General features: G+C 52.5%; 2 protein-coding genes and 1 long non-coding RNA gene across 12 annotated transcripts in view; 2 read left to right on the top strand and 1 right to left on the bottom strand.

Annotated features, from left to right (window-relative positions):
- The first annotated feature begins 364 nt into the window (after positions 1-364).
- Positions 365-12263, top strand: SPINDOC (spindlin interactor and repressor of chromatin binding). 2 transcript variants are annotated; one of them, XM_036926557.2, is made up of 6 exons: positions 365-707; positions 3842-4171; positions 4256-4405; positions 4573-4710; positions 4867-5067; positions 11485-12263. In XM_036926557.2, the coding sequence occupies exons 1-6, from the start codon at positions 581-583 to the stop codon at positions 11577-11579; spliced, it is 1041 nt and encodes a 346-aa protein (XP_036782452.2). In that variant the 5' UTR covers positions 365-580; the 3' UTR covers positions 11580-12263. The 2 variants fall into 2 exon arrangements, with proteins under 2 accessions (XP_036782452.2, XP_036782443.2); XM_036926548.2 differs by having other exon boundaries at positions 366-707; positions 11447-12263.
- A 4353-nt stretch (positions 12264-16616) lies between these two features.
- LOC118932862 (uncharacterized) lies at positions 16617-20180 on the bottom strand. The gene is made up of 3 exons (XR_008999156.1): positions 20063-20180; positions 18454-19751; positions 16617-17540 (listed from the first exon to the last, which is right to left on the bottom strand). It is a non-coding gene; the product is annotated as an uncharacterized LOC118932862 (long non-coding RNA).
- The window catches only part of MARK2 (microtubule affinity regulating kinase 2), a 57505-nt gene continuing 50383 nt past the window's right edge, over positions 20093-27214 (top strand). For all 9 annotated transcript variants that reach the window (XM_036926646.2, XM_036926636.2, XM_036926604.2 and 6 more), the window contains exon 1: positions 20093-20635. In XM_036926646.2, coding sequence (XP_036782541.2) covers positions 20582-20635 — 54 coding nt within the window. In that variant the 5' untranslated portion in view covers positions 20093-20581. The remainder of the gene's footprint in view (positions 20636-27214) is intronic.

The raw sequence follows: 27214 nt of genomic DNA, 5'->3' as shown, positions 1-27214 counted from the left end.
GCTGGCAATTCGGAAGGAATTCAGTCTCCTTTCTTGCCCGGCCAAGGCCTCGTCCACTCCCTCACCGACTGTTTTCCCTCCGGGGTCATCTTCTGGAGGAGAAAGGCTCTTTTAGGAAAAGGCAAAAGCGATCCCGATCAAAATCCTAGGGCGCCTGGTAGCGCTCTTCAGGCCGGCATATCGGCCCCACCGGCATCTCAGTGGAGGGCGACCCTCGGGCTCGCCTGGGGGCGCAGGCCTCCGCGCAGCGGGGCGGCCAGGAGCCTTCCCGCCGCCCTGCGGGTCCCTGTATTCTAACGGAGCCGCGTGCCCGGGGCGGGGCCACGCGCGATTGGCCGCGCGGGCTGGGGGGGCGGGCTCGCGGCGGGCCGGCCGGGAGGGCGCCGACAATGGGCCTCCATAAAAGGGAGCGGCGGGGGCCGAGGGCCCCGGATTGAGCCCTCCCCGCGCGGGCTCCAGACGCTCCTGGTCTCTGGAGGCCCGGACGTGCCGGTCGCAGGCCCGCCCGGCAAGCGGCGGGCGGCAGCGCCGGCTGTGCGTCCTCCGGCGTCCGGTCACCGCGGCCTCCGCCGGCCGCACCATGGCCGTGAAGACCGAGGGCGCTGCGCTCGACTGCTTCGAGGTGACGCTGAAATGCGAGGAAGGGGAGGACGAGGAGGAGGCCATGGTGGTCGCCGTGATTCCGCGGCCCGAGCCGATGCTCCGAGGTGAGGTGGGAGGGGACGCCGCCTCCGCGTCACGGTCCGGGACTAGGGTACCCCCCCCAGGCACGCGCCGGGGCACCTCCTCCACCAACCCCTCTCGGGCCTGGGGTCCCGGCGCCCCAACCCCTTCCGCTTGGGGGGCCCCCCTCTCCGGGCCGGGGGCCCCGGCGCCCCTTCCCACTTAGGCCTGGTCCCCGGCACCCTTCCGCCCCCCTCCGGCCTGGGGCCCGGGCGCGCTCTTGCTCCGCCCCCACCGGGGCTTGGAATCTCAGGCCTCCCCGAATTCTCCCTTCCCCGCCCCCGCCCAGGGTCTGGAGCCTTCGATCCACGCCCGGCGCGCTCCGGGTCTTATGGGGCCCGAGTGCCCCCTCGCCCGGGCCCATCTCCAGCGGCCGGATTCCCCGCGGCTCTGGGTGTCTGCGGCCGCGGTCTCCCGCCCCGCGCGGGCAGAGGCAGGCTCAGGGGCGGCAAGGCCTCCAGGCTTGAGCCTGGGTTTGGCAGCCTGGTGTCCGGAGCAATTCGGATGATGGAGGCGGGCAAGAGGATTTTAAGGCCCCTCCGTGCTAAAGCTTTCCAGCCTCCCTTTTCCGTCCCCTTCACTTGCATAAGCCACAGGTGTCAGAATCTAGGACTTAAAGGGTGCATGGGATTGCGTACGGCGCCTGGTTTCGAAAAGATGTGCTTGCTAGGAGGACCCTCAGCCACCCGAGGAGACTGGCCTTTGGAAGGGATTCGAGGAACAGTCTGGGAGCATTTGTCTTCCCCTCCCCCTTCACCAATTTTTTTAGTCCTAGGGAGCTTGCAACCCCTTACAAAACAGAGCCATCTTGATGGAACACTTAATCATGAAAACGCCAGTATCTTTTTATTGCCAGGCCAGATACCTCTTCTTTTAAGGGGATAGTATCCAAAAGAGGTTGAACCAAGGCCATTCATTTAACTTCAGCAGGGACATAGTGTTTCCCTCACTGCCTCTCATCTTTTTTGGAACCAGGAGAGTTATCAAATAAGTGTGGGAAATAAAGGCCACTACCTTTCTCAGAGCTTTTGGTCCTCAGAGTGTTTTGCTCAATGCCAGGCTGTCTCAGTTCATCCTCTTAACAACATTGCAAGTGTGACCTTTGTCTCCACTATTAGGGATGAGAAAATACAAATACAGGGAAGTTAATTCATTCAACAGGTACTTACTGGGGACCTACTGTACGCCAGACGTTGTTTCAGGCAGGGCGTGCTAATGACGGCAAAGACGAACATGCCTTACTGGAACATACATCTACTAATAGTAGTGACCAAAGAGACAAATATAAATAAATGCACAGTATGTCAGGTGGTGATGAGTGCGTCAGAGAACACTAAAGCAAAGAAAGTGGGAGTGTTTTATTTGGATTATTGGGTGGTCAGGAAAGGCTTCTCTAAAAGTGAATTTTGAGCACAGATCCAAAAGAAGTGAGGGAGTGAATCTTGTAGATAATTGGAGGGAAAGCATTTTGGGCAGAGAATAACAAGTATGAAAGTCCTGTGGCAGAAGCTTCTTGAATAATATGGAATGGGAGAGAAAAAGAGGATGAATTCAGGGTTTGGGGCCTGAACAACTGGAAGGATGGGCTTCCCATTGCCCAAGATGGGGAGGCTGGGGTGTAGGCTTGTGGGAAGTTGGGGGTAAGGTTTGAACATGGTAAGCTTGAGATGCCTATGATATGTTCAAATGGAAAGGTCAGATCGAAGGTTAGATACATGGATCTAAATTTCATGGGAGAGTCTGGCTGGAGGTATAAATTGCAGTTATGAGCAGGCAGGTAATGGGATGAGGTCATTAGAGGAAGGGGCCCAGGCACTGAGTTGTGCAGTGCTCCAGGGATTCCAGGTTGGAGATTGGGTTAGTCCTTCATCAGACATTTCTGAATAGCATTACCTGCCAGGCACTGATCTTGACACTGGCAATACAGGTGTTGAACAATCAAAAATGCTTGCTGCCCGGCAGCCCACAGCGTAGTGTGGAGTCACAGCAAAAAAAAATGCGAAGTGCTTGTTAGGGTGGGTGGTGACATGGGCTGTGGTGGAAAAGAGGAATGAAGAGGAACAGGGCGTTTGGGGGGCAGATGGCAGGCCATGAAGAAGACAGATATTCGGCAACCCCCTAGGAAACGAGAAGAGATGAGGAAGAACTGGCATAGGTGACTAAAGCCTCAGGGGAGTAAGAAAAACCAGAAGGCTGATGACCTGGAAGCCAGGTGCCAAAAATCAAGACGGAAGAAGTGGTGGGTCATCTGATGAAGTTTAAGAACCAACCTCTCAGTTTAGTGTTGGCAATGATGGGAGCTTTTTTGGAGGAGTGGTGGGTTAGGCAGCCTGATTGATTGAACTAAGAGGTCAAGGTTCCTGTCCACAGTCACATGGGAGACAGGTACAACCCAGCTTTGCACATCCCAGCCAGTTCTCACCCATTTCCGATGCCACCTCTTCAGACAGTCCCAGGTGTTACGGCCTCCCACGTTTGTGTTTGGTCCCATCCTCTCAGATGGAAGAGAGGTGCAGCCATGAAGAATCACAGGCACTGCATGGAAGCACTGAACTGCCAGGCTAACATAGTTCAAAGCCTGCCTGCCTGCCTTGGCAAGGGTCATAGCTGCAAATGCTGGGAAGGAGGCTAGCATCTCCCTTCCTATGTGCCAGGTCCAGGGGGCAATAGGATGGTAAAATTGACCATCCTCATCCTCAAGTGTGCATTGTGGCCTGGAAGTCAGATATGATTATAATCAACTTCCAGGGGTGGGAGGCCAGGAAGGCATCACTGGGGGTGATTTGAGCAGCTTCATGAAGGAGATATAGGAATTTGCTGGACTGCTCGGGTAGTCTGGACAGATGTGCAGAGGCCGAAGACATGCAGGGATATAGCCTATTGGAAGAACACACATGGACCTGTGATCTGAGACTAGATTGAAAAAAGGTGTTGGGGTGAGCTAGGCTACCAAACGGTACAACCGGTTGTGTTTAATAATACAGCTAGTGCTTCATGGGCTCCCACGAGGGGAGAGAGAGACTGAGTAGGAGGGTGCCCCCAACACACACCAAGTTTTGGGAGTTGTGTTGTATTATGGGCACCTTTACTAGTGACAGCCTCTCCTTCCTCTTTGTAGTGGCCCAGCAGGAGAAGACCCCACCTCCAAGGTCCAGCCTGCTGGAGGCAGGTGGTGATCGCTGTGAGGAGCCCAAGCAGCAGGTGTCTTGGGAGCAGGAGTTCCTGGTGGGAAACAGCCCGGGAGGCAGCGGGCGGGCGCTTTGCATGGTGTGCGGGGCTGAGATCCGGTCTCCCTCGGCGGACACCGCGCGCACACACATCCTGGAGCAGCATCCTCACACCCTGGACCTGAGCCCTTCCGAGAAGAGCAACATTCTGGAGGCCTGGAGTGAGGGGGTGGCCCTTCTACAAGATGTCAGAGCTGAGCAGCCGTCCCCACCCAACTCAGGTAAGTGGGTGGGGCCTGGGGGACCAAGGGAAAAGTCAGACCCGTCAGAGTGCTCAGAACTCACTGGGCATTTGTCCCGTTCAGACTCAGGCCAGGACGTTGATGTAGACGCAGACTCCGACTCACACCCTGCCAAGATGCCAGCTGAGATTGTTGTGCTCCTGGACTCTGAAGAAAACCCATCCCTCCCTAAAAGGGGCCGGCCCAGGGGACTCCGCCCCCTTGAGCTTCCTGGTCAGTCCTCTGGGAAGCCAGTGAGGCTGAGCTGGGAGGAGGGGGAGGCACGGACCCTGTGTTCTGAGTGGGGAGAGGCTGCCGGGCAGGCATTCCAGCGTTCCCACGGAGGCTGCGGGATTCGGGCCTGGCCTCATGAGAAGTTGTGAGGGCTTTTCTTTTTGCAGCTGCCCCTGTCATAGAGCCAGGAAGTAAGAAGCCCCGTGGTCAGAGATGGAAGGACCCCCCTGGGGAAGAGCCAGTCAGAAAGAAAAGAGGCAGACCTATGACCAAAAACTTGGACCTGGATCCCGACCCTGACCCAGGTGAAGGGAGGCCCTGCCTTGGGGGCGGCCGTGAATGCTGGCTGCAGCACTCCAAGGGGAAAGCTGAGCCACTGGGTGTGGGGCTCAGGCCTTTGGATGTAGGCCTCAGGGGAGTTAGGCAGCCCTCCTAGACTCAGTTCCATCCTGTCCTTCCAGACCCCCCGTCACCCGACTCGCCCACCGAGACTTTTGCAGCTCCTGCTGAGGTCCGACACTTCACTGATGGCAGCTTCCCCCCAGGCTTTGTGCTCCAGCTATTCTCCCACACCCAGCTCAGGACCTCAGACAGCAAGGACCCACCCAAAGAGGGAAGAGCAGCAGCAGGAGGCCTTCCCCAGCCAGAAAGTCCCTCTCCAGGTGAGCCCCTGAGAGGGGGGACAACTGGGTTGGGGCAGGGCAGTGAGGCTGGCCACATCCCAGGGGTTGGCCTCAAGGCTGCTCTGCAGCAGAACCCAAGGTAGAAGTGGTTGGTACTCGGGTCTGATGGGAGATGCAGCCAAGGGCAGATGGCTTTGCACAAGGGAGGCTGCCACAGAGCTGAGCTTTTCTGCAAGGTCCTTGGGAGTGTCCTGGAACGGGTCACTAGGTTAGGCTAAAAGCCAGTGCTGCCCAGAGCCTGACCCCCATCACCACACTTTAGGCTGATTCTGCCTGGAGCATGAGAGGTGCCCACCTGGCTCTGGTGGAGTGAGGGCCTAAACAGGACTAACAGGAGAATAGACCCGTGGTGAACACTCAGCAGACCCCTCTGTGGGCGTGCAACTCAGTGAATTGCCTTATGAGCAATAAGCCCTTTTGTTTGTATTGCATGCTAACAATTTTCAGAAACTTTTATATACACTTCATTGGGCCCTCACAAAAATATCTTCCCATATGAAAAGGCTGAGTCTCAAAAATGATTCCTTCTTCCCTGTGGTCCCTGTATTCATTTTTGGTGGCTACTGTATTTGCTGCAAACTTAACTGCTTTTCAGTTCTGGAGGTCAGCGGTCTGGAATGGGTCTCACTGGGCTAAAATTAAGATCCCAATAGGATGTGTTCTTTTCTGGAAGCTCTTAAGGGGAAGCCCATTTTCTTGCCCTGCTCATAAGAAGCTGCCCACATTCCTTGGCTGGTGGTCTCCTTCCAACTTCAAAGCCAGCAGAGTCTTTGTCAGGGTACTGTCTTTGTTCTGACTGTTCCACCTCCCTCTTCCCCGGTTAAGGACTTCTGTGTTTACATTGAGCCCACTCAAATCGTCCAGGATCGCATTATTTTAAAGTCAGCTGATCAGTCACATGAATTCCATCTATAGCCTTAACACTCCCTTGCCACGTAACATACTGTATTCACAGGTCCTGGGGATTAGGACATGGACATCTTTGGGGGACCAGTGTTCTGCCTACAGTAGTCACACAGCCAAGCAGTAGCAGAATTCAGATGAGACTGGAATGTATTCCAGGGAGGGCAGAGGCTGAGCCTGGTTCCTCCTCATCTCACCAAGCCAGGCACTGCTCACAGCATCTCAAGGCTCAGGAAATGGTTCTGGAAGGAACAGATGAGTGACGCAGAGTGCCTTGTCCCGCCTGTCTGAACTGTGCATTCGGAGTTGGAGCCCAGAGAAAGATGGCACACGAGGCTCCCCCAAGCAGGGCTCTCTAAAATGAGGCGTGCTTTTTGCATACAGAAAAAAGCAAACGTGCCCTGTTTCCAGCCCCACCTCACTCACCACTAGGGCCTGCTGCTAATAGTTCAGCTGTGTCTTTTTGCCTCTTTGCAAACTTTTCTGTGTGCTTGTGTGTGTGCACTTGTGCTTTCATTTATTTATATTTTATCAAAATGGGCTCTAGTTTTTCTAATCTCGAGGCAGGCCCCACCCCTTCGTGTAGATCATGGTCTTAATTGTCTCAAGTTTCAGCTTGAGCCACATTCCAGTCCTGCCTCCCGGAGACTGTGCTCTGCTTGGACTTGAGCGCTTCCCAAGTCTCCTCGTTCTCTTCGGTGGATCGCGGCTCTAAATGGCTGACCTCTTCCACTGGTTAATGCGTCTTCTGGTTTCATTCTCGAAAGGGAGCCTTCTTTTTGAGTCCTGGGGTACCCTGTGCCCAAACTCCACCTATCTGGAGTGCTGAGTAGCTGAGAAGGAAATCCCTGAGATCTCAGTTTCATTTGCGGTGAGAGGGCAGAATCTGAGGCTTTGGGGTTCAGTAATCTGGTTGAATGGCGTGAGCGGGAAGGAGGAGACAAAAGCGTTCTTGGCAGTGGCAGGATCTGTGGAGGCTGGAGATGGCCTAGAAATCGCAGAGGACAAGACACCAAGCAGAGCAGCGACAGGCGCTCCTGCAGCCCGGCCCCAGGGAGGCCCGTGGGAGATGACATGAGCAGGGCAGGCTCCATCCCCCAGAAACTCGCAGTCTGAGGGTACATGTTGGAGGCAGTGCAGAGGCAAATAGGGAATGGGGGGCACCCCTAATGGTTCCTACAGAGAAAAGGCTCCAGACCAGTGGTTTCAGACTGTTCCCAAGGTCCCAAAGCATGGACAGATTTCTCAGTGACCTGTGAGGCTCCAACCAGAATGTCTTTACTTTGAGTTGTTTTATGTATTGAGATTCTTGGAAGATTTTATTTAAATAGAGAGCTACTACTTCAGAAGTTTAGAAATCAAGGATTTAGAAGTTGGAAAAGTTCACTGTGGTCAGATGAGCTGAGCCTGATGGATGAGTATGGAGCAGTCAGTGAAGACTTCCTGGAACTTTCCAAGGACCTTGCAGGTTGAGAGTGGGGAATGTGTCCAGGCTAGGAGAAGAGGTGAGCCCCTGTGGGTCCACTCACAAACAGGGGAAAGAGCCTTTTTGTCTTGCTGGTGTTTAAGTAGGACTTAGAGATCTGGCTTAGGATACTTTGGCCAGGCCCAGTGTGTTTCCATTCTGGACAAGGAGAAAGAAGAGTGGGTGAGTGTGAGAGTATATGAGTGAGCTTCCCAAGGGGCAGGGTCTTTCTTCGCTGCTGTATCCTTAACACTTAGAACAGTGCCTGGCACAAAGAAAGCCCTCAGTAAAGATTTATTGAATGATGAGTGGATGGTGGCTGCCTTCACTTACTCTGGTGGTGACATTTCCAGAGTCACTGCTCAGAGACAAGCTTTAACAAGAAAGGAGAAATAGACCTGGGCCCACCTGGAGAAGGTGCATGCCTTTGTGCACAGGCACAAATGGCAGGGGAATGAAGCAGGGGAAGCACAGGGGTTTGGGCCAGGCCAGGGAAGGGGGAGTCAGTTCTGAGGTTGGGGTGCTAAAAGGGCTCAGCTTGTCCTGAAGACTGGTAAGTCCTGGCTTGCTCTTTCGTGGCTCTGAACACACATGATTTCTGAAAAGACCTCTCTACTGCATCTCACGCCTCCCTCTCCTGATCCTCCGGAGCGTCCCCATCTCACCCCACTTCACACCTGTCCTCCTTGCTACCAGAAAGAACTGGCACTTCCATTGCTTTGAGAAGTCCCTAACTTAGCTTCTTACTACATACTGGACTCTTTTAATACGTTAATAGGTTATTTCCTTAAATCCACGCAACCACGATACAAAGTATTGTAATTTCCATTTTACAGAAGAGGAAACTGAGCCTCAGGGAGGCCAGGCACCTCATTCATGGCCAGTCACCTCGTAGGCGACGGTCTGTATGTGTTTCCGCTGTAATACAGACACAGATGAGCCCACCCTCCCCCGGCGTCCAGGCCATGTCTTCTGCCTTCTCTCCTGCTGCTGTAACTAAACTGCTCCTGCCAAAGCCTGGCCCTGCTAGACCAGAGCCGTGCCCTCTCCCCTGCCAGCCGTTCTCTCTGTCCACCATCAGTTTTTCCTTCTCTTCTGGATGTTAGCCAGCAGCCCTCACAAAGCTGTGATTTCTCCCTTCTTGACCCCTCATTCTCTCCCCAGCCCCTGTGTCACTTGACCCCAAACCTCTGCAGCAAAGCTGGGAGGCATCGTCATGCTTAACTGCCTTCAGGTTCTCTTTGGAAGCCACTTGGGTCAAAGTCATCCTCCCCACCCAACCCTAACACTGCTCTTGGGCAAGGTCACCGTGGACTTGCCTAAAAGAAATCCGGTGGTTCTCAGTTCTAATCTTTGCTGCTCTGGCTGCAATAACAAGCCTGTCCCTCACTCCTTCCTGGAGACACTTCCTGCCCTTGGCCTCTTGGGCAACGCTTGTCCCCTTTTCCTCCTGCCTCCGGCTTGTTCATTCGCACGGTGCTCCCTAAGTCGGATCCTGTTGTCTTTTGTCCTCTTTCTAGAACGTAAGGTACTTTAGGTCAGGATTTTGGTCTGTTTCATTTACTGTGATATCCCCAGCGCCCAGCCCAGAATAGGTGTTGCTTCTGTATTTGGTGGGCAGGTGAGTGAGTGACCAGATGCCTCAGCCACAGGTCAGGGCCCGTACGCACCCCTGGAGTGATCCTGTCTGGGTTCCCAGCTGTTAGTTCCATCCATGTGCTCACAACTCCCACTCCCACCTCTCTCCTAAGTTCTAGACTCTTCCAGCTGCCCATGTGACATTTCTACTTGGTTGTCTAAAGTACTTCTCAGACTCAGCACATCCAAACCAAACCCCCACTCTCCTCCCTGAACCCTCAGCACACCACTTCTTCCCAGATTTCTCTTCCTTTCTCCATTCTTCAGGTTGCGCGGGCTAAACCCTTGGAGTCAAACCCGCCGCATATGTCATCAGCAGATCCTCTTAGGTCCAGCTCCCAAGTGCGTTCAGCATTTGCCCTCCTGGTGGCGCCTCCACTCCTTCTGCCTGCTACAGGCCATCTCTTGCCATCTAGCTAATCATCCTGGCTTCTGATCTCTGCCCACCGTGGTCTGGTCTCATATGGCAGCTGTGTCCCTGTTGAAAACCCAAGTTGGATCCTGTCACTGCTCTGCTGAGAGCCCTCCGATGCTGTTCCTGTCGCACTCCTGCTAAAAACCAGAGTCGCGTGATTTGTGATCCTCACTGCAGGATCTTTGCCTTCCTGCCCCTCCCCACCCTCTCTGCACTGCCACTGGCCTTGCTGTTCCTGCAACAGTGGGTGGCAGGCACGGTCCGCCAGGGCATCTGCATTTGCTGTCGTGCCCAGAGAGCTGCTCCCCTACCCACACAGCTGGCTCCTCACTCCTTGTACATCTTAGCTCCCTTTCCGGCTCCATGAGGCCCTCCATGCTACCGTGTCCCCTTCCCTGGTAGGTTCTTTATTTTGCTTGTTCTTATATCATATTGCATCTTGTATTTGTTTCTCCTATTTATTGGCTCTTGTCACTGGAACAGAAATTCCAAAGCCACTGTTCCTTGTGCTGCTGGACCCCTGGCAGCTAAAACAGTGGGCACAGATGGTTGCTCAGTAATTTTGTAATTAAGGAACAAGTGAGCAAGATTTAGCCTGCCCTCAAGGAGCTTACAGTATGTTGGAGAGAGAAACCAGCTTATGCAAATACAAAGCAAAATTTGCTCAATTAATGCAACCCATTGGCAGCCGTTAAGTAATTTTAAGCCTCAGCAAACTACAGCAAATTGCACCTGGTTTCTCTGCCACATTTTAAATTGTCTCTCTAAAAAAAGATATAAGAAAAACTACAATACTGATCTTTCTCAATACAGACATTGCAGCAGTTGCAATCACCTCTTTCACCTTTTTTTTTTTTTTTTCCAATGTAAAGAACTTTTACGCCCAACGTCACTGGGGACATTTCTGTGGCTGCTCACCAACCTTGGGCAGTCTTGCCCCTGTTTTTTTTTGTTGTTGTTGTTGTTTTTAATTTTTAATTTTGGTATCATTAATCTACAATTACATGAAGGACATTATGTTTACTAGGCTCCCCCCTTCACCAAGTCCCCCCCACATACCCCTTCATAGTCACTGTCCATCAGCGTAGTAAGATGCTGTAAAATCACTACTTGTCTTCTCAGTGTTGTACAGCCCTCCCCGTGCCCCCCACGCACTATACATGCTAATCGTAATACCCCCTTTCTTTTTCCCCACCCTTGTCCCTCCCTTCCCACCCATCCTCCCCAGTCCCTTTCCCTTTGGTAACTGTTAGTCCATTCTTGGGTTCTGTGATTCTGCTGCTGTTTTGTTCCTAAAGGTTTTCTTTTGTTCTTATACTCCACATATGAGTGAAATCATTTGGTACTTGTCTTTCTCCACCTGACTTGCCCCTGTTTAAGCCCTGATATGAGTAGCTTCTCCACACTGCTGAGGTGGACATCTGATGCCTGTGTAGTAGGTATTGACTCTTCAGGAGATGAAGAGCCTGGGGTGGTGGCTGAGCCGAGCTGAGGTCCTGCCCCAGGACTCTGTCCAGTGTCGTCTTCTGTCCACTCATGAGCTCCTTGGTGGCCAACCCAAGTCTTATTTTGCTTTTGGGTGTTCTCTCCACTCACATTACCTTCGCCCACACGGGGCAGAACCCATCAGGCTAGGATGCCCAATAAATTTTAGACAAAATGGAGATACAACACTAAGCAGTCATGTGCCAAAATAATGTGAGATCATCCGGCTTAGGCCTGAGTTGCCATGACCTTGTTTTCTGGTTTGTGGTGGTGCTTGGATGAACCAGGAGTAGAACTTCCTGTGTCCTTCAGCTTCCCCTCATATCAGGCACTTGACTGAGGAAATGAAGGGCTGGAAATGGGGGTGCAGCTTGCTGAGGCCTTCAGAGGACATTCTCATGTGGGGGTATCTGGAGGCCCTGACTCTGCTCTCTGCTCCCATCCCTGCCCAGCGCCCGCTCCGGGGCTTCGCGGGACACTGGATCTGCAGGTTATCCGTGTGCGGATGGAGGAGCCCCCAGCAGTCAGCCTCCTGCAAGACTGGTCCAAGCACCCCCAGGGCACCAAAGGTGTGGGAGCAGGTGACACCCCAGACTGGCCTGCGGTCCTGCCAGAATCCAACACCACTGTAGGGGACCAGCCAGAGGCAGGCAGTGGTGTGTAGGGCCTTGCTTGCCTGGGGAGGGGGTTTGGGAGGGAGGGAAGAAGCAGTGTCCCCCTTTGGCGTAACACTCAGAGCTGCCCAGCTCCGCCACCTGATGGAGAGAGCAAAATCAGGTGCCAAGGCAGGACGAAGGGGCGGAAGGGAGGCCGCACCCTCTGTTACTCGGCACTAGAGCATGTCTGCCCCTGGCAGGGCATGTGCCAGGCCCAGAGGTGCCCAAGGCTGGCTGTGGGCTGTCGTGTGGTAGGGCATTGGGCCTGTGGAGAACACCTACCCCAATCCTTTTGCTGACCCAGACCTCTCTGTCCCCCCACCTCCTCCCAGCCTCTCAGCCTTCCTCACCCCCCTTCTCCCTTGGCACAGTGCCTTACACAAGAGGTGGTCATGATGGGGTTTGAACTGAGTCCCACTACCTCGGGGGACGCCCCTCCTCCCCCACTATTCAGGCTCCCTAACCAGGAGGCCTCCATTACCTCTTCCCACTTCATCCCTGCAGGAGACTGAAAGCCCACTGGGGGGGCTCCATTCATTCCTACTCTTCTTTTCACCTATTTTCCTGTTGTATATATCTCCTTTGTTGACAATAAATTATTTTTTTTTATTAAGAGTTCCGTCTGGGCCGTCATTGTGGGAAGGGGTTTGCTAGCCGTGTATCCAGCCTCCTGGGTCAACCTGGAGGGACAGGAGGGCTGAAAGGCTGTCCTGGTGGGAGCCAGAAAGCTGCCCGCCCTTGAGGGTAGGGCAGTGCTGGGATGGATTTCTTGTCAGTCACAGTGGGGTACCTTACCCCTTACCCTGTACTTGAAATGGGATCGAACACCTTTTCTTTCATGTTTGTTACCTTGTCACCCATTGGGTAAGCCTCTGTCTGAGAGGAGCTGCAGTGGGGGTGCCTAGGGACACCCATACTCTAAAAGCTGAGACTTAATCTGGACTTTGCAAAGTGAAGTGGTCGTGGTGAGCCTACAACAGGGAGAGATTCCCTTCGGTCCTCTGCCCCCCCGTGGGTGGGGGGCACATGGCCCTGACCTGCTGTCTCTGCACACTGCCTCACAGTGTTACCCTGCCCTCCTTGCCTTAGTTCAACCCCAGCCTCTGCCCGGTTTCCTCCTTCCCTGGACCAGGAGACGGCCTGCTTTGGATCTCTTCACCAGATTGCTTACCCTCCCAGACTGACCATCACAGGCCACATCTGTGTGGGGTTTTGTTTCTCCCCTATGGTGATGGGGAGCTCTCTCATCCCCAAACCATTTAGAATCCAGGGACGTGTAAGATGAGTAAGACAGCTGCCTTTATACCACACACCCTCACCATGCTTTACTGCAGATAAATATGGTGCATCCAGGGAGAAAGGGGCCACGGTAGGACTTGGGCAGCTTGGGCAGCTGTTCCCCTATGACACTGACCAGAAGGTTATCTCTAAAGTCAGGAAAGATCTGGGTATGAGCGAGGTATGCTGTGTGCTTACGTGAGCTGGTGTCACCTGTGGGCCAGCTGTGTGTCAAACCAGGTGTGAGTGATGTCAGCATGAATTGGCTCCTGGGACGTGGACCTTTCTCCCATCTGACAAGCCTGGGAGAAGGAGCCCAAGAATGTGGGGCCCTTGTCTGGGGGACATTTTAGAAGATCTGTGTGGTAGAAAGAAAGTGGGTAAAAATTCAGGACTCCTTGTGTCGGTGGCTCCACCTATGTGCGGTGTCAGCCGAGCCACAGAACTCCCCAGCTTTTTTGTCTTTACCAGCTTTTCTGCAAATTAGCAAGATGTGTATCCTAATAGGAATAAATAATGCTGAAAGTCTGGCTTTGAAACATGAATATGAATTGCAGGTGATTTCTGTCCATCCTCTCAATCGTGTGATGGTTTACATTTCTGCCCATGTGCTTTTAAAACAATGTGGCTGTGTCGCGTGGTGTTGACAGTTGAGAAAACTTAGATAAAAATTTGTAAAATTGTGAAGTTAAATGCACCTTTGCTGCTGTGGATATGGTTGATGGTTTGACCCACTAGACTGTGAGCTCCTCCTGGGCAGGGTCTAGGTTGCATTGACTTCATTTTAGTGGAGCCCTGCTGAGGGCCTGGCACAGAGGTGCTCAATAAATGTTTGTCAAGTGTCCTCCTGGTGTGTATTCCTCGGCGACATTTTCCCAGTGCAAACTGGCCCCAGAGTGCAGTTTGTGCATGGGTGGCTGCCACGGTGGCTGTGGCATGGTTGTTCCATGACTAGCCCCATATCTTGGCCAGCGGGGGTCTGTTGAGCCTCAGCCAGGACCCTAGGCACCATACGAGTATATGCAGATGGGAGCTGCCCAAGGGCACCACCAGGGAGGAGAATGGAGCTGAAGGCATGACTCCCCAGAGTGCAGGAGTTTCAGGAGGTAGGTGACTGATTGCTTGGGGTCCCTGATCTGATCAAAGCGCCAATCAAGAGCCGTTCTGGTTCTTGACCTTAAACACCAAGGAAGCCACCTACACGACTGTCAGTGCTCCTGAAACTGGCAGTAGCAAGTTCCTCCGGGTGTGAAACCTAGTCATGACTTTGAGAGAGGGGTTGGGAGAAGAGGGTGCCGCCGGCCCTGAGTCCTGACACCTGTGCCCCTCAGTCCCATTACTCCTCTGCTCTCTGAAGCTGGCCACCTTCTGCCCCCACTAGGTCTGGTAGGGAGATCTTTTGGGATACTGGTAGTAACCCTGGCAAAGCCAGTTGAGACAAGGGGAAAGCACCCCTCCCATCCTTGAAGGGAAGCTGCACTCTGTGGTTGTCAAGAGAGGTCACTGGCTGGGCCTCTGTGTGTGCCTTAGTTACATCACTGGTCTATCTGGTCCTGGTTCTGCAGCTCCTCAAATCTAACCTCCCTCTGCTCTGTGTAAAATACAGGCGTCACCCACCCCACCCCTCACACAACTGAGCTGCTGTGCAGCCCCAGTGAGACTGCATTCCAGGCCCTTTGTAAACCAAAGTCCTGTGCACCCCTGAGGTGTCATAGGAGATGGGCTGGGATGGGAGCACATCTCTGATGGGGCTATAGCTTCTCCGTGTCTGCCTCTCCCTGAAGCTGTTGGGAAGGAGGCACCCACTGGCCTCCCTAGGACAGCAGAATGGAGGAGGTGCCCCTGCTTGTAGGTGCAGTGAAAGGTATGGTGGTCCCACAGCCCCTGTGGGTCTGTTTTCCTGCCTCCCAGGAAGCAGGTGCCTCCCCGAGAGCCTTCACATAGAATCTGGTTCATGCCTTTCTCCCCTCAACCAACAGAGCACACCAGCCTCCGGAGAAGGAAGCTGGACAGGACTTGCAGTTTTCCCAATGCCAAGGTCAATCTCTCAGAAACTCCTCAGACCCCACAGCCGGGTGGTCAGAGGCAGCAGGAGCAACGTAGCAGAGGGCCGAGGCAACCATGTGCAGGCTCAGACTCCACACACAAGAGCGACGCCCCAGGGGCAGGCACTGTGCTGGGGACCATGGAGCGCAGGTGGGGCACTGCCCTGGTCCCAGTCATGGGTCACCCTGTATTGTGCCCATTATACAGGTGAGGGAACAATGAGATGAATGAGGTGACTTGCCTGCTATTTCCAGAGCCAGCAAAGCAGCAGAGCCAGGCCGAGCCCCAGGCTGTCCAACTCCAGAGCTCTGGTCTCCCGGGCTGCCTGGCCGTTTCTGCTTTAAGAAGACTGACACATCTTCACCTGAGAGCCTGGGGATCTGTGGTCAGTTAAGGGTGTGGGGCAGGGGGGTCTCAGGTGAGAGCTGGGAAGGCCCCTCATAATGACAGACACTCGGGACCCCCTTTGCTCCAGCACTGATGGTGCCAGGTGCCCTCGCCATGCTGGTTTCCGGAGTCCTCCAACCCCTGGGGCCTGCTGGGATCATGCCCTATGCCTGGCAGGTCCCACTGAAAGGGCTTTCCACAGAGGAAGGGTGCCCCTCACCTGTCCCGGGTGACTGGCTGGGAACCAAGCAGAGGGCCTTGGATTGCACTCCTCACCCACCCCTTCTCCAGAAGATGGGTGGGCCCTGGCTCAGCGATCTCTGACCGTGGCTCAGGCTGGGTTGGGTGTTTGGAGGCTGCAAAAACTGACTGGTGCAATGGTGTCCACATGAGCTTGGGCCATTCTAGGGGGCAGGGTATGGGGACTTCTAGCCTGACCTTGCCCTGGTCCGTCCACTCCTCTCCCTGACCTGGGGTGTGGCCTCTTGCCCTCCATCCCACCCACATCTTCCTGGGTGAGCAGTTTGTCTCTGAGACTTACCCACAGCCCTCCGAGGTCAGAGTTGTGGTTGAGCACTCAGGACAGTGGGTCAGAGCTGAGGCTCACAAGGCCGTACAGCCCCCGGCCCACCACGGTGAGCTGGGGGCGATGCACACGCTGTTCCAGGTTCTGGGGACACAGCCATGAACAAGGTAGACAGCCTCAGCTCTCCCAGGGCCCCATTCCGTGGAGGAGGCTGGCAAAAAGGAGGCTCTCAGTCCAGCAAGAGAAAAACGGCATAATGGCGGGGCGGGGTGGGGCAGGGGAGCAGATGTTTTTCCTTTTTTCTTTCCTTTGTGATCATGGACATTTTCAAACACACCCAAAAAAAGAGCGAATGGCACAATGAGACCCAAGGCAGCCAAGAGCCAGCTTTGACAAATCTGGCCAATGTTGGTTTATCTTAATCTCCCCACATCTCCCTCCCTTCTGGATTATTTTAAAGTAAATCTTGGATAGTTCATCGGTAAATTGGTCTGTTTGCATCTCTAAGGGATGTTCAGACTCTTCAGTAAAACATATCAATGTCACACTTTAAAAATTAATAATCCCTTAATGTCTTCTAATATCCAGTGTTCACATTCCTCGATTGGTCCATGAATATCTTTTTAAAAAATTTTAATTGTGGAAAAATACACATAAAATTTACCACCTTAAACATGTATAAGTATACTAAGTGCATTCACATTGCTGTTCGATCAATCTCAACCTCTTCTGTGAATCTCTTTACAGCTGATTTGTTTGAATCAGAATCTGAGGTTCACACATTGCACTTTGTTGATATGTTTCAACCTGTAACAGCCTTTCTTTCCTCTTTTTTTCCTTCTTTTTTTCTTTTCTTGTTTAAGAACACTGGCTTGTTTGGTGAACAGGATTACCTCTGTTCTGGATATGGCTGATGGCCTCCCCACGGTATCACTTAGCATTCTCATCCCTCAGGGCAGAGAGGGCTTCCTCGGCAGCAGGAGATATTTACATGCAGCTAAATAAGGAAAGGGAGTTGAAGGAAGAGGAGATTAGAGCCAAACCCTGTGGCTTTCATTCCCATGGAATTGACAGACTGTATGAGGCACAAGGGACACCACTGGGAATCAGGAAATGTCCCTGCTGTCCTTGGGACCAGGGGCCCTGGGCACTGTTGTCCCTGGGGAGGGTAGTAGGTGAAGAAAGAAGTGTTTCTCCATGGACCTCCAGCTTTGGGTATGTGGGGGTGTCATCTTGTCACACTGGTGAGTCACTGGGGACCTGCCCCACTACCTCCTCCAGGAAGCCACATAGAACCCTGAACTCCAGCTGGTATCAACTTCCCCTCTGCCGCTTCCAAGTCTGAGGCTGCTGTTGGTCCTTCTGACATCCTCCTGATAGACACAAAGAGCCTAGAACAGTGCCTTCCCCATAGTCCGTGCTCAATAGAGATTTGTGAATGACTGAATTGGCACATTGGAGAAGGGTAAATGTATGGCAGTAAAGAAGTAGGTGAGTTCAGGGATTTGAGAAGGTGACATTTGAATTAGATCTTGAAGTACATCTGGAAGCTGAAGTAGGTGGCTGGCAATTGATCAGCCTGAACAAAAACATGGAGGTGAGAGAGCTTGGTGGCAGGGCAGGAGTTGGCAGGAAGGTGTCAACAGGTGATACCTAGTTGGAGAGGATATTAGCAAGGTGAGTTGAGGTCAGATTGTGCAAAGCTTTGTATGCAGGCTAACGACATTTCCTACTGCCAGGACCAACTACAGAATTTGTGGGACCCAGTACAAAATGAAAATGTAGGACCCCCTTGGTGAAAATTTCTTTTTTTAAAAATACTGCATCTCTTTTTAAAATTATTATTATTATTATTTTTTTGGCGAAAATTTCAAGAGGGTGACAGCCGAGCATTAAATCAAGCTGAAGGTCTTTCAAAGAGTAGGTCTTTGTGTGGCTGCACAAGTCATAGGCCATGAAGCCAGCCTGCCTAACCCGCAGAGGAGCTGGTGAGAGCCTTGTAGCAGGGCAGAGGTGTAACTGGAGCTGAACTTTAGGAAGATTATTTTGGCATGTCTGGTGGGGTAGGTTGGAGGGAGTCTAGGCAGGAAGACCAGTTAGGCAGCCTTGTGAGAAAGAGGTGGGGACGGGTGGGGTGGGGGTGGGTGCTAAGGGGCAGAGGGCAGGGGTGAAAACTTGAGTAGCAGCAGGGAGGAGGTAGAGTTTGCTTAGATGAGAGCATGGACTAGGAAGGACTCCTAAGGACACCTTCCTTTGCTCCTCCGACCCCTTCCTCTTTTCCCTTCTTCCCCCTCCAAGTCCTTGGAGGTGATATGCACAGGAATCAGCAGTGCGTCTCTTTTTGGCCACCAGAGGGCAGATCATTCTCATGGACTTCTGAGATGAATTTGGCGTGGGGGAAAGGAATATCCTCTGTCCTCACCTCATCCTTTTCTTCCCTCACCTCCTCCTGTGTTCCCTCATCAACTTCTTCCTCAAAGGCTGGGTGCCTGAGAGGAGCTGGGATGTGACATGGGAAAGGATCCTGGAGTCCCGTGCATTTCCTAGAACTTTACACGGTTATTACCTGTCACCTTAGGTATTTTCTCTGCCATCATCTTGTTGCTTCTGTCTGGTGGTCTATTTCTCTAGACTTGGCCAACAGCTCTGCTCAAGATACTGTAGCTGAGAGCTGGAAGTCAAGCGTCAGTGGTCCAACCAGCACTTTTTTCCACAACCCCTGAGGCTTCTCTGCCCCTGCATCTCTGGATATTTGTTGCTTGAGACTGGTCTCTGGCTCCTGTGGGGACTCTGGCCTCTGCCCACCTTAAGCTGCTGTTGAGCCCTGGGTGGGAGGGCTGGCACAAGCTCCAGCATGTCTTGGGTGTGATGGGAGGGGACAGCTTAGAGCCAGAGGTATCAGACCAGTCACCAGCCAACTGCCTTTCCAGGAGGAGACAGCCTAGGGAGAAGTGAAGAGTAGATTCAGGTTGCCACATGAATTTCCCGTTAGAGTCAGGGGCACTCCCTGACAGGGATCTCTGAGCTCATGAATCCAATGACATCACTTTTTGATGGGGTAGCTGAGGCCCAGGGAAGGAAAAAAACTCCTCCAGGTGTCCATTCTTTGTACCATTCTGAGGAATCCTCATTTTCAACCACCTTCGCTTTCCTTTTCCATGAGTTTTCTTCTTAGAAGGGATAACTGAAATATGAATGAAGATAAGACTGTTTCTCCTAACTGGCATGACTCAATGTTACCATACTGTGATGTCATTTTGTGCTGTTTTTAACATTAAAAGAGTTAAAAAAAAATAACTGGGAAATGAGTAGGAGAGGTGACTGGAATTCAAAGATCTTTAGAAGGTCATCAGTGGAACAAAGACATGGATTCTCTCAACATGGGGCTGTTGAGCCTAAACTCAGAGACATTAAGTGATTTTTTCCAAGATCACACAGCATTTTCACTGCACAGAGAGGGGGCTGGAGTGCAGGGCTGAGAGGACCTCTGCAGCCTCCCAGCTCTGGGAGCTAAGGACGCTGACCTGGTGGTGCCTGCCCTGGACACAGAAGAGTCCTGCGGCGTAGGTGCGGGATGTATGGACAGATAAATAGGAGCCACATAGAGGGTGGCAGGTGGTGAATGGTAGGTATACTATTAACAGACTAACGCTGTATTTGACAGGTGACACATGTGTTGATAGGCTGGAAGATAAACCAGACGGATTTTATGAGCTGATCGACAGACGAATGGACATGCAGACGGTTAGTTGCTTTAGAACCAAAGGATGCCAATCGCAGACTGGCTAACAGTCTTATTTTCTATTTAGGTAACGCTCACAGGTGATCCACGCTCCCGGTTCAGGGTTTGAAAACACCCGGAAACTGACGGAAAGAAACGAAGAGTCAGACTCTGGGAACCACCGGCGGGAACAACCCCGGACTCCCTGGGTCTCGGGTGTTGCCGGAAATGGTCGACCGGCGCGGTCGGCTGCGGGGCGGGGCGGGGGCGGGGCCGGCTCAGGGCACGCGGAGCCACTTCGGGTATTTCCGGAAACTGCCGAGAGCCAACTAAGTGGGCGGGGAAAGGTCTGTGGGCGTGGCCGGAGTACGCGGAGCGGCTTCGTGGGTTTCCGTAAACAGAGCCGAGACTTGGCCTTCGGAATAGAGGAGGCGCGCGCGTCCCCGGGGGTTACCTTCTTCGGGTGTTTCCGGAATTCACCAGTAGTCCCTGGCTGGGAGGAGGAGGCGCGCCCCGCTCCCGTTCCTCGCCGCTTCGGATGTTTCCGGCTGCTGCCGGCGGAAAGAGCCGAGAGCCGGCGGTGGTGGCGGCCATGTTGGGAGCAGCAGGTCCGGCGGCGGCTGCCTGTGTGCCGGGCGCGGAGCAGTGCCGCTGAGGGCAGGGGAGGAGCGAGGCAGGCGGTCGGCTGCGGCGGCAGAGAGTAGGCGGAGCGGCGCGGCCCGGCCGAAAGGCGACACAGCCCAGCCGGGGGTCGGGGGGGTGCGGTCCGGAGCCGCTCGGAGCCGGCGCGGCCTAGCCCGAGCGGCGCATCCCCGGGCTGGCGTGAGCGGCTGCCCGGCCTCCCCGCACCCCCGGCGGGGGCCCATGCCGCGGGTGCCCCTGCTGTGAGAAGCCCCGCCCGGCCGGGCTCCGCGCCTTCCCTTCCCACCCTTCCTCCAAGCTTCTCGGTTCCCTCCCCTGAGGTACCGGCGCCATGTCCAGCGCCCGGACCCCCCTACCCACGCTGAACGAGAGGGACACGGAGCAGGTAAGGAGCCCCGAGGGCTCCCCTAATTCTCTGGCTGGGGCCCTGCACCTTGCAGAGCCTCCTCCCTCTGCTCTCCTTGTGCCTCTGCTGCCATCCTGCAAGGATCAGCTGCCCTGTCATCAGGCTCTCGGCCCCGCACATCCCCCTCTGTGTCCTGGGACCCACCTCGTCCCAACTCCAAGCTGCACACTTGTGTTTCTGTTGACCCCCCTTCTCCCCTTACCGCCCTCCTGCGCTCTTCCGTGTTAACCTCCCCAGCTTCCCCTTCTCTTCCCTTTTTCTCTCAGGGGCCTTTCTGGTCTTCCTCCACCCACGCTTAAAGCAGCCACCCTCCTGCTCCTTGAATAGCACCCCGCGATTTGCCCCAGATCGCTGTCCACCTCTTCCTCTGCCTCTTTTAAGCCTTTCTTCCCCTCTTCCGGCACCAGCTCTCCTAGTTCCTGGTAATCAGCCCCAGGGTCCTTGCCCCGGAGTGTTTTCTCGGTCCCTGTTCCCCTCCAGTTCTCCTGCCTTTTTGTCCTCCAAATTGTGCTCTCCCTCCTGCTTGCAGCCCACCAGCTCCACCCTCATCACCTTTCCAAATCTGTCGCCTACTCTTTGCTCATCACTTTCCCTTCTTTTCTCCAGGAGCTCCCTGTGCCTCGCGCTGGCATTTGTTGCTTCCGTGTTTCCCATACAGCTGTCATGCGCATAGTTTTCCCACAGGTTGTCTTTGAGGTTCCAGTCATCAATCCCCTCAATCTCTGGATCCCTCACGCTCCCTCCTCCCCCGTCCCCACGCCCGAGGTTCGGTTTAAGTCTCTTGGCCTCCTGTTTCTCAACTGTGAGTGCCTTACCAGCCTTCTGCCTGGGCTCTTCCTAGCGAGGGAAAGACGCTCCCTATTTCACCCCCACTCTCTCAACACAACCTGTTGCTCAGTCCTTTCGCCGGCCTGGGCGACATCACAGTGCTTGCCTTTCTGTCGTCTTACGCTGCAGCACAAACCAGGCTGCCTTCCTGTCTCTTCATTCCTGGCTCTGTTACTTTTTACAGTATCTTCTTTCCCTTGCTTGTGGCCTTCCAGTTTCTCTATCCTGGCCCCATCTTTCTTACTCTGCCTCCAAATCAGAATTGCCTTTCATCTCCGTATTGGTCTCCTGCCTTCTCACATCCTATTTATTTCCCCCACACATGCCCCTATCCATTTCCTCCTGATTGGCTAGGCTGTCAAAGCGTTTTGCATGCTTGTTTCTTGAGCAACATGCTCCCCTTCACCCTGTTAGTCACTGCCAGGATTGTGACAAATCACAGTCATTTGTCACCCAGGTCTTAGCCTTTTCTGTGTCATCTCACCTCTGAGCTGAGAGGCGTCCACTTACCACCCCTCCCTTTTCTTTGACCATCTCCAGTGTCCCTTCCTGACCACTCGGTGAGAGTCTCCTATGTGTCACACCCTTGTTGGTGGAGAACTTTTCTAGGCCAAAAAAACTTAACTCTTCTCCCCTGGGGCTGCACGCTTTTTGTCATCCTTTTCCCCTATCACAGCCTTTGCATTTTCCTCTTGTTCCCTTCCTTCTCTGGAGCCCAACAGAGCCGTGGTTTTATTCTGTTGCATGCTCACATCCTTCTCTGAAAAATCTTTGCTCTCTTCATTTCCTGCATTTTTCTCTTTTGTTACCCCCTTGCTCTCTTGTCACCTGGGCAGCCAGGAACTCAGGAAGAGTTCTGGACAGAGTTTTTCTCTGCAGTGGTTGACCCTTTCATTACCTATGGATTGATTGCTTCTGGGGGTGAAGTGGTTTGGAAGGGTTGGTTTCCATTTATTTATCACTGGGTTTAGCAGCTGGTTCTGATGGGACTGAGGTCCCTGGAAACAGGAACATGATATGAATCTCACTGTCTTTCCCTAGCCTGCCAGCTGTTTCTCTGCTTACTGGGAACTGCTTTCTTTAGGCCCTTCTGAGGTGGCCTATTCCATTCCTTTTCTTAGCACAACCTTTGTTTTAGCAGGTAAACCCTGCTTAACCAGAGCACTTTCTCAGACTGTTGGTTTTGTACTGGTAGGAGGAGGCCAAGTGACTGACTGGCACCCTCAGGCATTTGGGGAGTGGCGGTGCAGTGCCTACTCTCTCAGGGAGGCTGTGGAGGGGGCATTGTGTTCAGCAAAGACGAGTAACAGATTGCCTGGTTGTGGTTTTTTGTGCTGTTTACTAAATGTAAATTAGTCTTGCTGTGGTCTTTTTCTTGTGATGTGTGCATTGACTTCCTCTCTTCCTACATGCCTAGTATACTGCTGAGCACATAGTAGGAACTCCGTGCACACCCAGTAGCTTTATAATAGGAATCAGTGGGCCATTTGGGAACTCAGGTTGCTCTTTGATAACTGTCCAGAGCAGTGGCTACCTACATTGTCATCCTGTTCCAAATTATGAGTTGCTCATCCTGTTTCCACTCTTTATGGATTTAGGTTCCCGTGAGCCACTATACTTCTGCTGGGGTTCTCAGGGAAGCTAGTCACACTATGGACTTGATACTGAGTGTCATCCTAGTAAAAGCTTGGACTTTGGAAAACCTTGGCTCTGCTTAGAATAGGCAGGTGCTTGTATTTCAAAACAAGAAAGAAGACAAGTGTTAGCTCCTCTGGTCACCAGGAGCTTAAAGGTCTCCTTTAGAGGAGATCACACCACCAGGTGAGAGCAAGCACTCTTTCCTCTGGCCTGCTGCAGCTGTGGCTGGAGGAGTCGTCGGAGCTCAAACCACAGTAAGCCTTAATGTAGGAAATGAAAAGCAAGGGACTCGGTTGGGCTGACTCCTTCCCCCCAAAGGTCCTCTATCACCTTGTTTAGATTTTTATTTAAACTGGTTTCACCAGAACTCCACTGGTTGTCTTCAAGCTCCAATGTCTTTTTGCTCTTCCTCTCTCCCTTTCTTTTAAAAACACGTGGCTGATGAGAAGCTGTTTCCAGGAGCTCTTTGATCACATTTGAATTAAACACACACATAGAAAATGTTGAAGCATAAAAATAAACCTTGTGTTGCAGGGAGATTGCCTGTTTGCTGTCGACTCTGCTAACAGCAAAAGTAGGAGATGAAGTCAAGCCCTGTCTTGAAGATGATTTTTGTGACACCTGATTGTTGGTGTGCTTTTTCACAGCCATGGACTCTTCTTCCTTTTGCAGAAGGAAGGTTGTGACCTGCGGCTGATAGTTTTGGGGATTCTTAGTCAGTGAGCTGAGCTTTCTGTTACTTCTTTTCCAAATGGCTCTGCTGGCCTGGAGGCTTGGCAGTGATGAAATCAATCAGCAAGGTGACTGTCTCCCAGCAGCAGCAGCAATAGGCAAGTGTGGAGAGGGGCCCAGCGTCCAGAGTTCACCGGCTGCTGGCTAGAGCTCCTATAACACCTGGTGGAGGGGCGCCGCGGATTCAGCCCTGCCCCGCCTCTGTACCTCAGGAGCCTGTCACTACCCACCCTGCATTTGCTGCAGTGGGCAAGGGAGGAGGTGGCTGTCACTCTTCTAGGGAGTGAGTGGCATTGTTTAATTCTCTCAGTTCTGAAAGAGGAGTGTATAAACCTGGGTGAACAGTGCAAATCTAACTTCCAGGATCCTGGAAAGAAAACTCACATATGCCTTGATCCCAGTGTTGATTCTGGCGGAATGTTGCACTGAATGACTTGGTTTTCATGTCATCTACTAGACAGCTCAGTGGGCTCTCATTTCAGGGCATGCCCTGCAAGCATGTGCAGCACTGTGCTCTGGGTGCTCTCACCTCTGCCCTTTGACTCTGGCCAAGGGCTTCGTGGTGGTGCTGCCTTCTTGGTCAGGGATGTGGGTGGATGTCAGACTATATATTCTCACTTTGTGCTTGGCCCTAGAAATCAGGAATGAGGCCTTGTTAGAGCAAGAGCTTTCGGAGTTCCTGGAGTTCATAGCTTTGCCATACCATGACCTTTGAACCCAGGTAAAGGTAATACTGAATAAATCGGAATAATTTCTCTCTAATATGTGGATTTGGGAAGTAGCTATACAGATGGATACAAGGCAGTTATTAAAACTTGGCCTGCTTCAGATTAAAATCAAGTTTGCACTGGGATAGCTGAATCTTTTTTGATTAAAGATTGACCTTGAGATTTTTTTCAGTGTAAATGTCTTAAGCAGAGTTGATGCTTGTGAGGTAGGAAAAGACTGAAAATTTGTTTGCCTGAGAGATTTGCATGGTAGATTTCTTGGGACTCAAGAACTTCTCAGGCTAGACTGCTTCCCCTTTGGACAGAAGAAGCAAGTTCTGTGGCATTTGTGGGCATTTGAGCAGGACTAACCCATGCCTCCACAAACTCTTTCCCATTGAGCACTTAACCACCTGTCTGGCATTTCTTTTCTCCCAGGAGCTACTGTGACTTTCCTGTATATGTAGTATGTTGACTTGAATAAATATTTTATGCCTAGAGTGCAGCCAAGGCTCAGACTCTGTGGCCCATTATCGACAAGTGGGGTGGGGGCTGGGCGCCACCTTTGGCCCCATGATAGCATCTCTGCTGGATTGATTCCCCCCAGCAGCACTTTGAAGCCCATTAATGGATTTGAAGCCATATCAGCAGATGGGAAGGGTGAGGAGGGTGGTCGTCCTTCCTTTCTTGAGACTGCCTGATGGGGCTTTCCTGTATGAACGAGGTACAGCTCCAACTCCCTCTGCTTGGTTAAGCTGTAGACTGATGTGGAGAGGGTTTGATTTTCTTAGCTGGGGTGGTGCTGCCAGTTTGCCACTTCTGTCAAAGCAAAAATTGAGAGGGATGTGGAAGGGGTGGGTGGAGTTTAAACCTGGCCCTTCCTCCTCCATCGGAAGTTCAGCAAATGATGAACCAGATAGGTGGCTGAGTTTCCTTCTCTTGATGGGAGATTCCAGTATTTGTACACTTTCCACTTGAAACTTGGATTCTCCAGGCTTTCCTGCAGCCTTCATCAAACATGAGTGAGTCACTGAAGTGGTGTTATCTGTGCATTTTCCCCTTCTGCCTCAGCAAAGGGGAGAGTAAGCCTCTACGAACCCTGTGGGGGAGGAAGCCACCCGTTTCCCACCTCTGGCATGGGGAGAGGCTATCTCTCCCCTGTTCCCCTGAAAGTTCTGAGCAGAATGTCACACACACGCGTGCACGCACACACACTTTTTTGGTGTAGTCCATTGGATGTCATTGCTATTTTCTAGTCTTTGGGATTTTGTGTGTGATTCTGAAAACCAAGAGAGAATCTGGCCTCTTGGTTTCCATTTATCTCTCAGAGGAGGAGGGATCCCAGTTCCTTCTCTTGTCCAGTAGCCCTGCCCCATTTTTGGGAGTGTAAAAAGACTACATCCCTTCATCTGATATCTGTTTTTATCTGGAGTGTTTGAAGTTTCTTGGTCCCTCAGGGAGTTTTTTCCACAGATGTCCGTCTTTGGGTTGACACTCATTTCCCCCTACTTCCATTTATTCTTATTTCTCATTAGAAAATAACAAAAAGGGCAAAATGAAATGTGCACCAAATGATTAATTTTAGGCTCATAAGCCACCTAATCACAAGATTTGGTAGGAGAGAGGGTGAGATGGGCACTGATATTGGTAGCTAGGTGAGTCCTATGGGACAATGGAAGGTGTTGGGAGGGGGAGAGAAGAGAGGAAAAAAGAAAAGGAGGGGTGTGTTCAATGGCTGGCTGTAAGCCACCTTTTTCTTTTTACCATAAGGGAGTGGAGCAGACCAGAGGCTTCTCTGCAGAACCAGTCAAGCTGGTTTTGAGCGCCTATATTCTTCTGTGTTCTTCTGGGAAGTTAGCAATATAAAGGTCTGCCTCTTCTGTGGCTGAAGTGTGAGTTTGGACGATGTCTGTAAACACCCTGTTCTCCCCATTGCTGAACGGGTCTCTGAGCTGGGCCCCTCCATGTGAGCGGGCTTTCTCTAACATCCTATTCTGCTCAAGGCAACTTTGTCTTACACACCTTTTACTGGAAGCTGTAAATCACAACTCCTTTTCTTGGGCCTTCTTTGCAGTTCACAGTTTGGCAAAAGGCCCTCAGCCTGGCCAGGAGGAAGGGGCTGGGTCTGTGGTTAGCTCCCCATTTGTGGATCTGGAAGGAAATTGGGATTCCTGACTCCTGGCTGTTGTGATCTGGCTGTTAAATCCTGTGAGACCCCAGAGGACTGTCTTTCCAGGCTGGGGGAGAAAAAAGGAGAGAGAATAATTTTTGGTCTTTGGCAGTTCTTCAGATGTTTCTGCCAGGGGAAGAGTTTGAGTTTGTCCCTGGTTGGGGTGTCTTTAGGAAAGAGGGGAGTCATCAGTCACCACATGCTAGCACTTCCTGGGCAGCAATAGAGAATCTTCCGCAGAGAAAGGACCTAACAGGATGCTGATTCCCCATCTACCGGCACTGTTGCTAATGTAGCAGGATAGTTTTCCCAGGCTCTCATTAAGCAGAAAACTCCCAAGTCCCAAAGTTTGGTGATTAATGAGTGAAGCTGCCTGCAAACACAGCTCTAGCCTGTGCCCTGTCCTTGGGGGCAGGTTGCTCCTGTGGTTAGTACAGTGATCTGCTCATTGCTTCTCCGAAGTACCATTTCACGGAGGGTTTT

This window comes from Manis pentadactyla, chromosome 9 (genome assembly GCF_030020395.1).
Source record: "Manis pentadactyla isolate mManPen7 chromosome 9, mManPen7.hap1, whole genome shotgun sequence".
NCBI classification, from domain to species: Eukaryota; Metazoa; Chordata; class Mammalia; order Pholidota; family Manidae; genus Manis; species Manis pentadactyla.
The sequence above is the reverse complement of the archived record's forward strand: the minus strand, read 5'-3'. Positions and strand labels throughout refer to the sequence as shown.

Coding starts and splice junctions, on each gene's coding strand:
- SPINDOC (XM_036926548.2), top strand. CDS start 581: ATGGCCGTGAAGACCGAGGGCGCTGCGCTCGACTGCTTCGAGGTGACG. Junction 4,172..4,255: donor GCCGTCCCCACCCAACTCAG/GTAAGTGGGTGG, acceptor TGTCCCGTTCAG/ACTCAGGCCAGGACGTTGAT. Junction 5,068..11,446: donor GCCAGAAAGTCCCTCTCCAG/GTGAGCCCCTGA, acceptor ATCCCTGCCCAG/CGCCCGCTCCGGGGCTTCGC.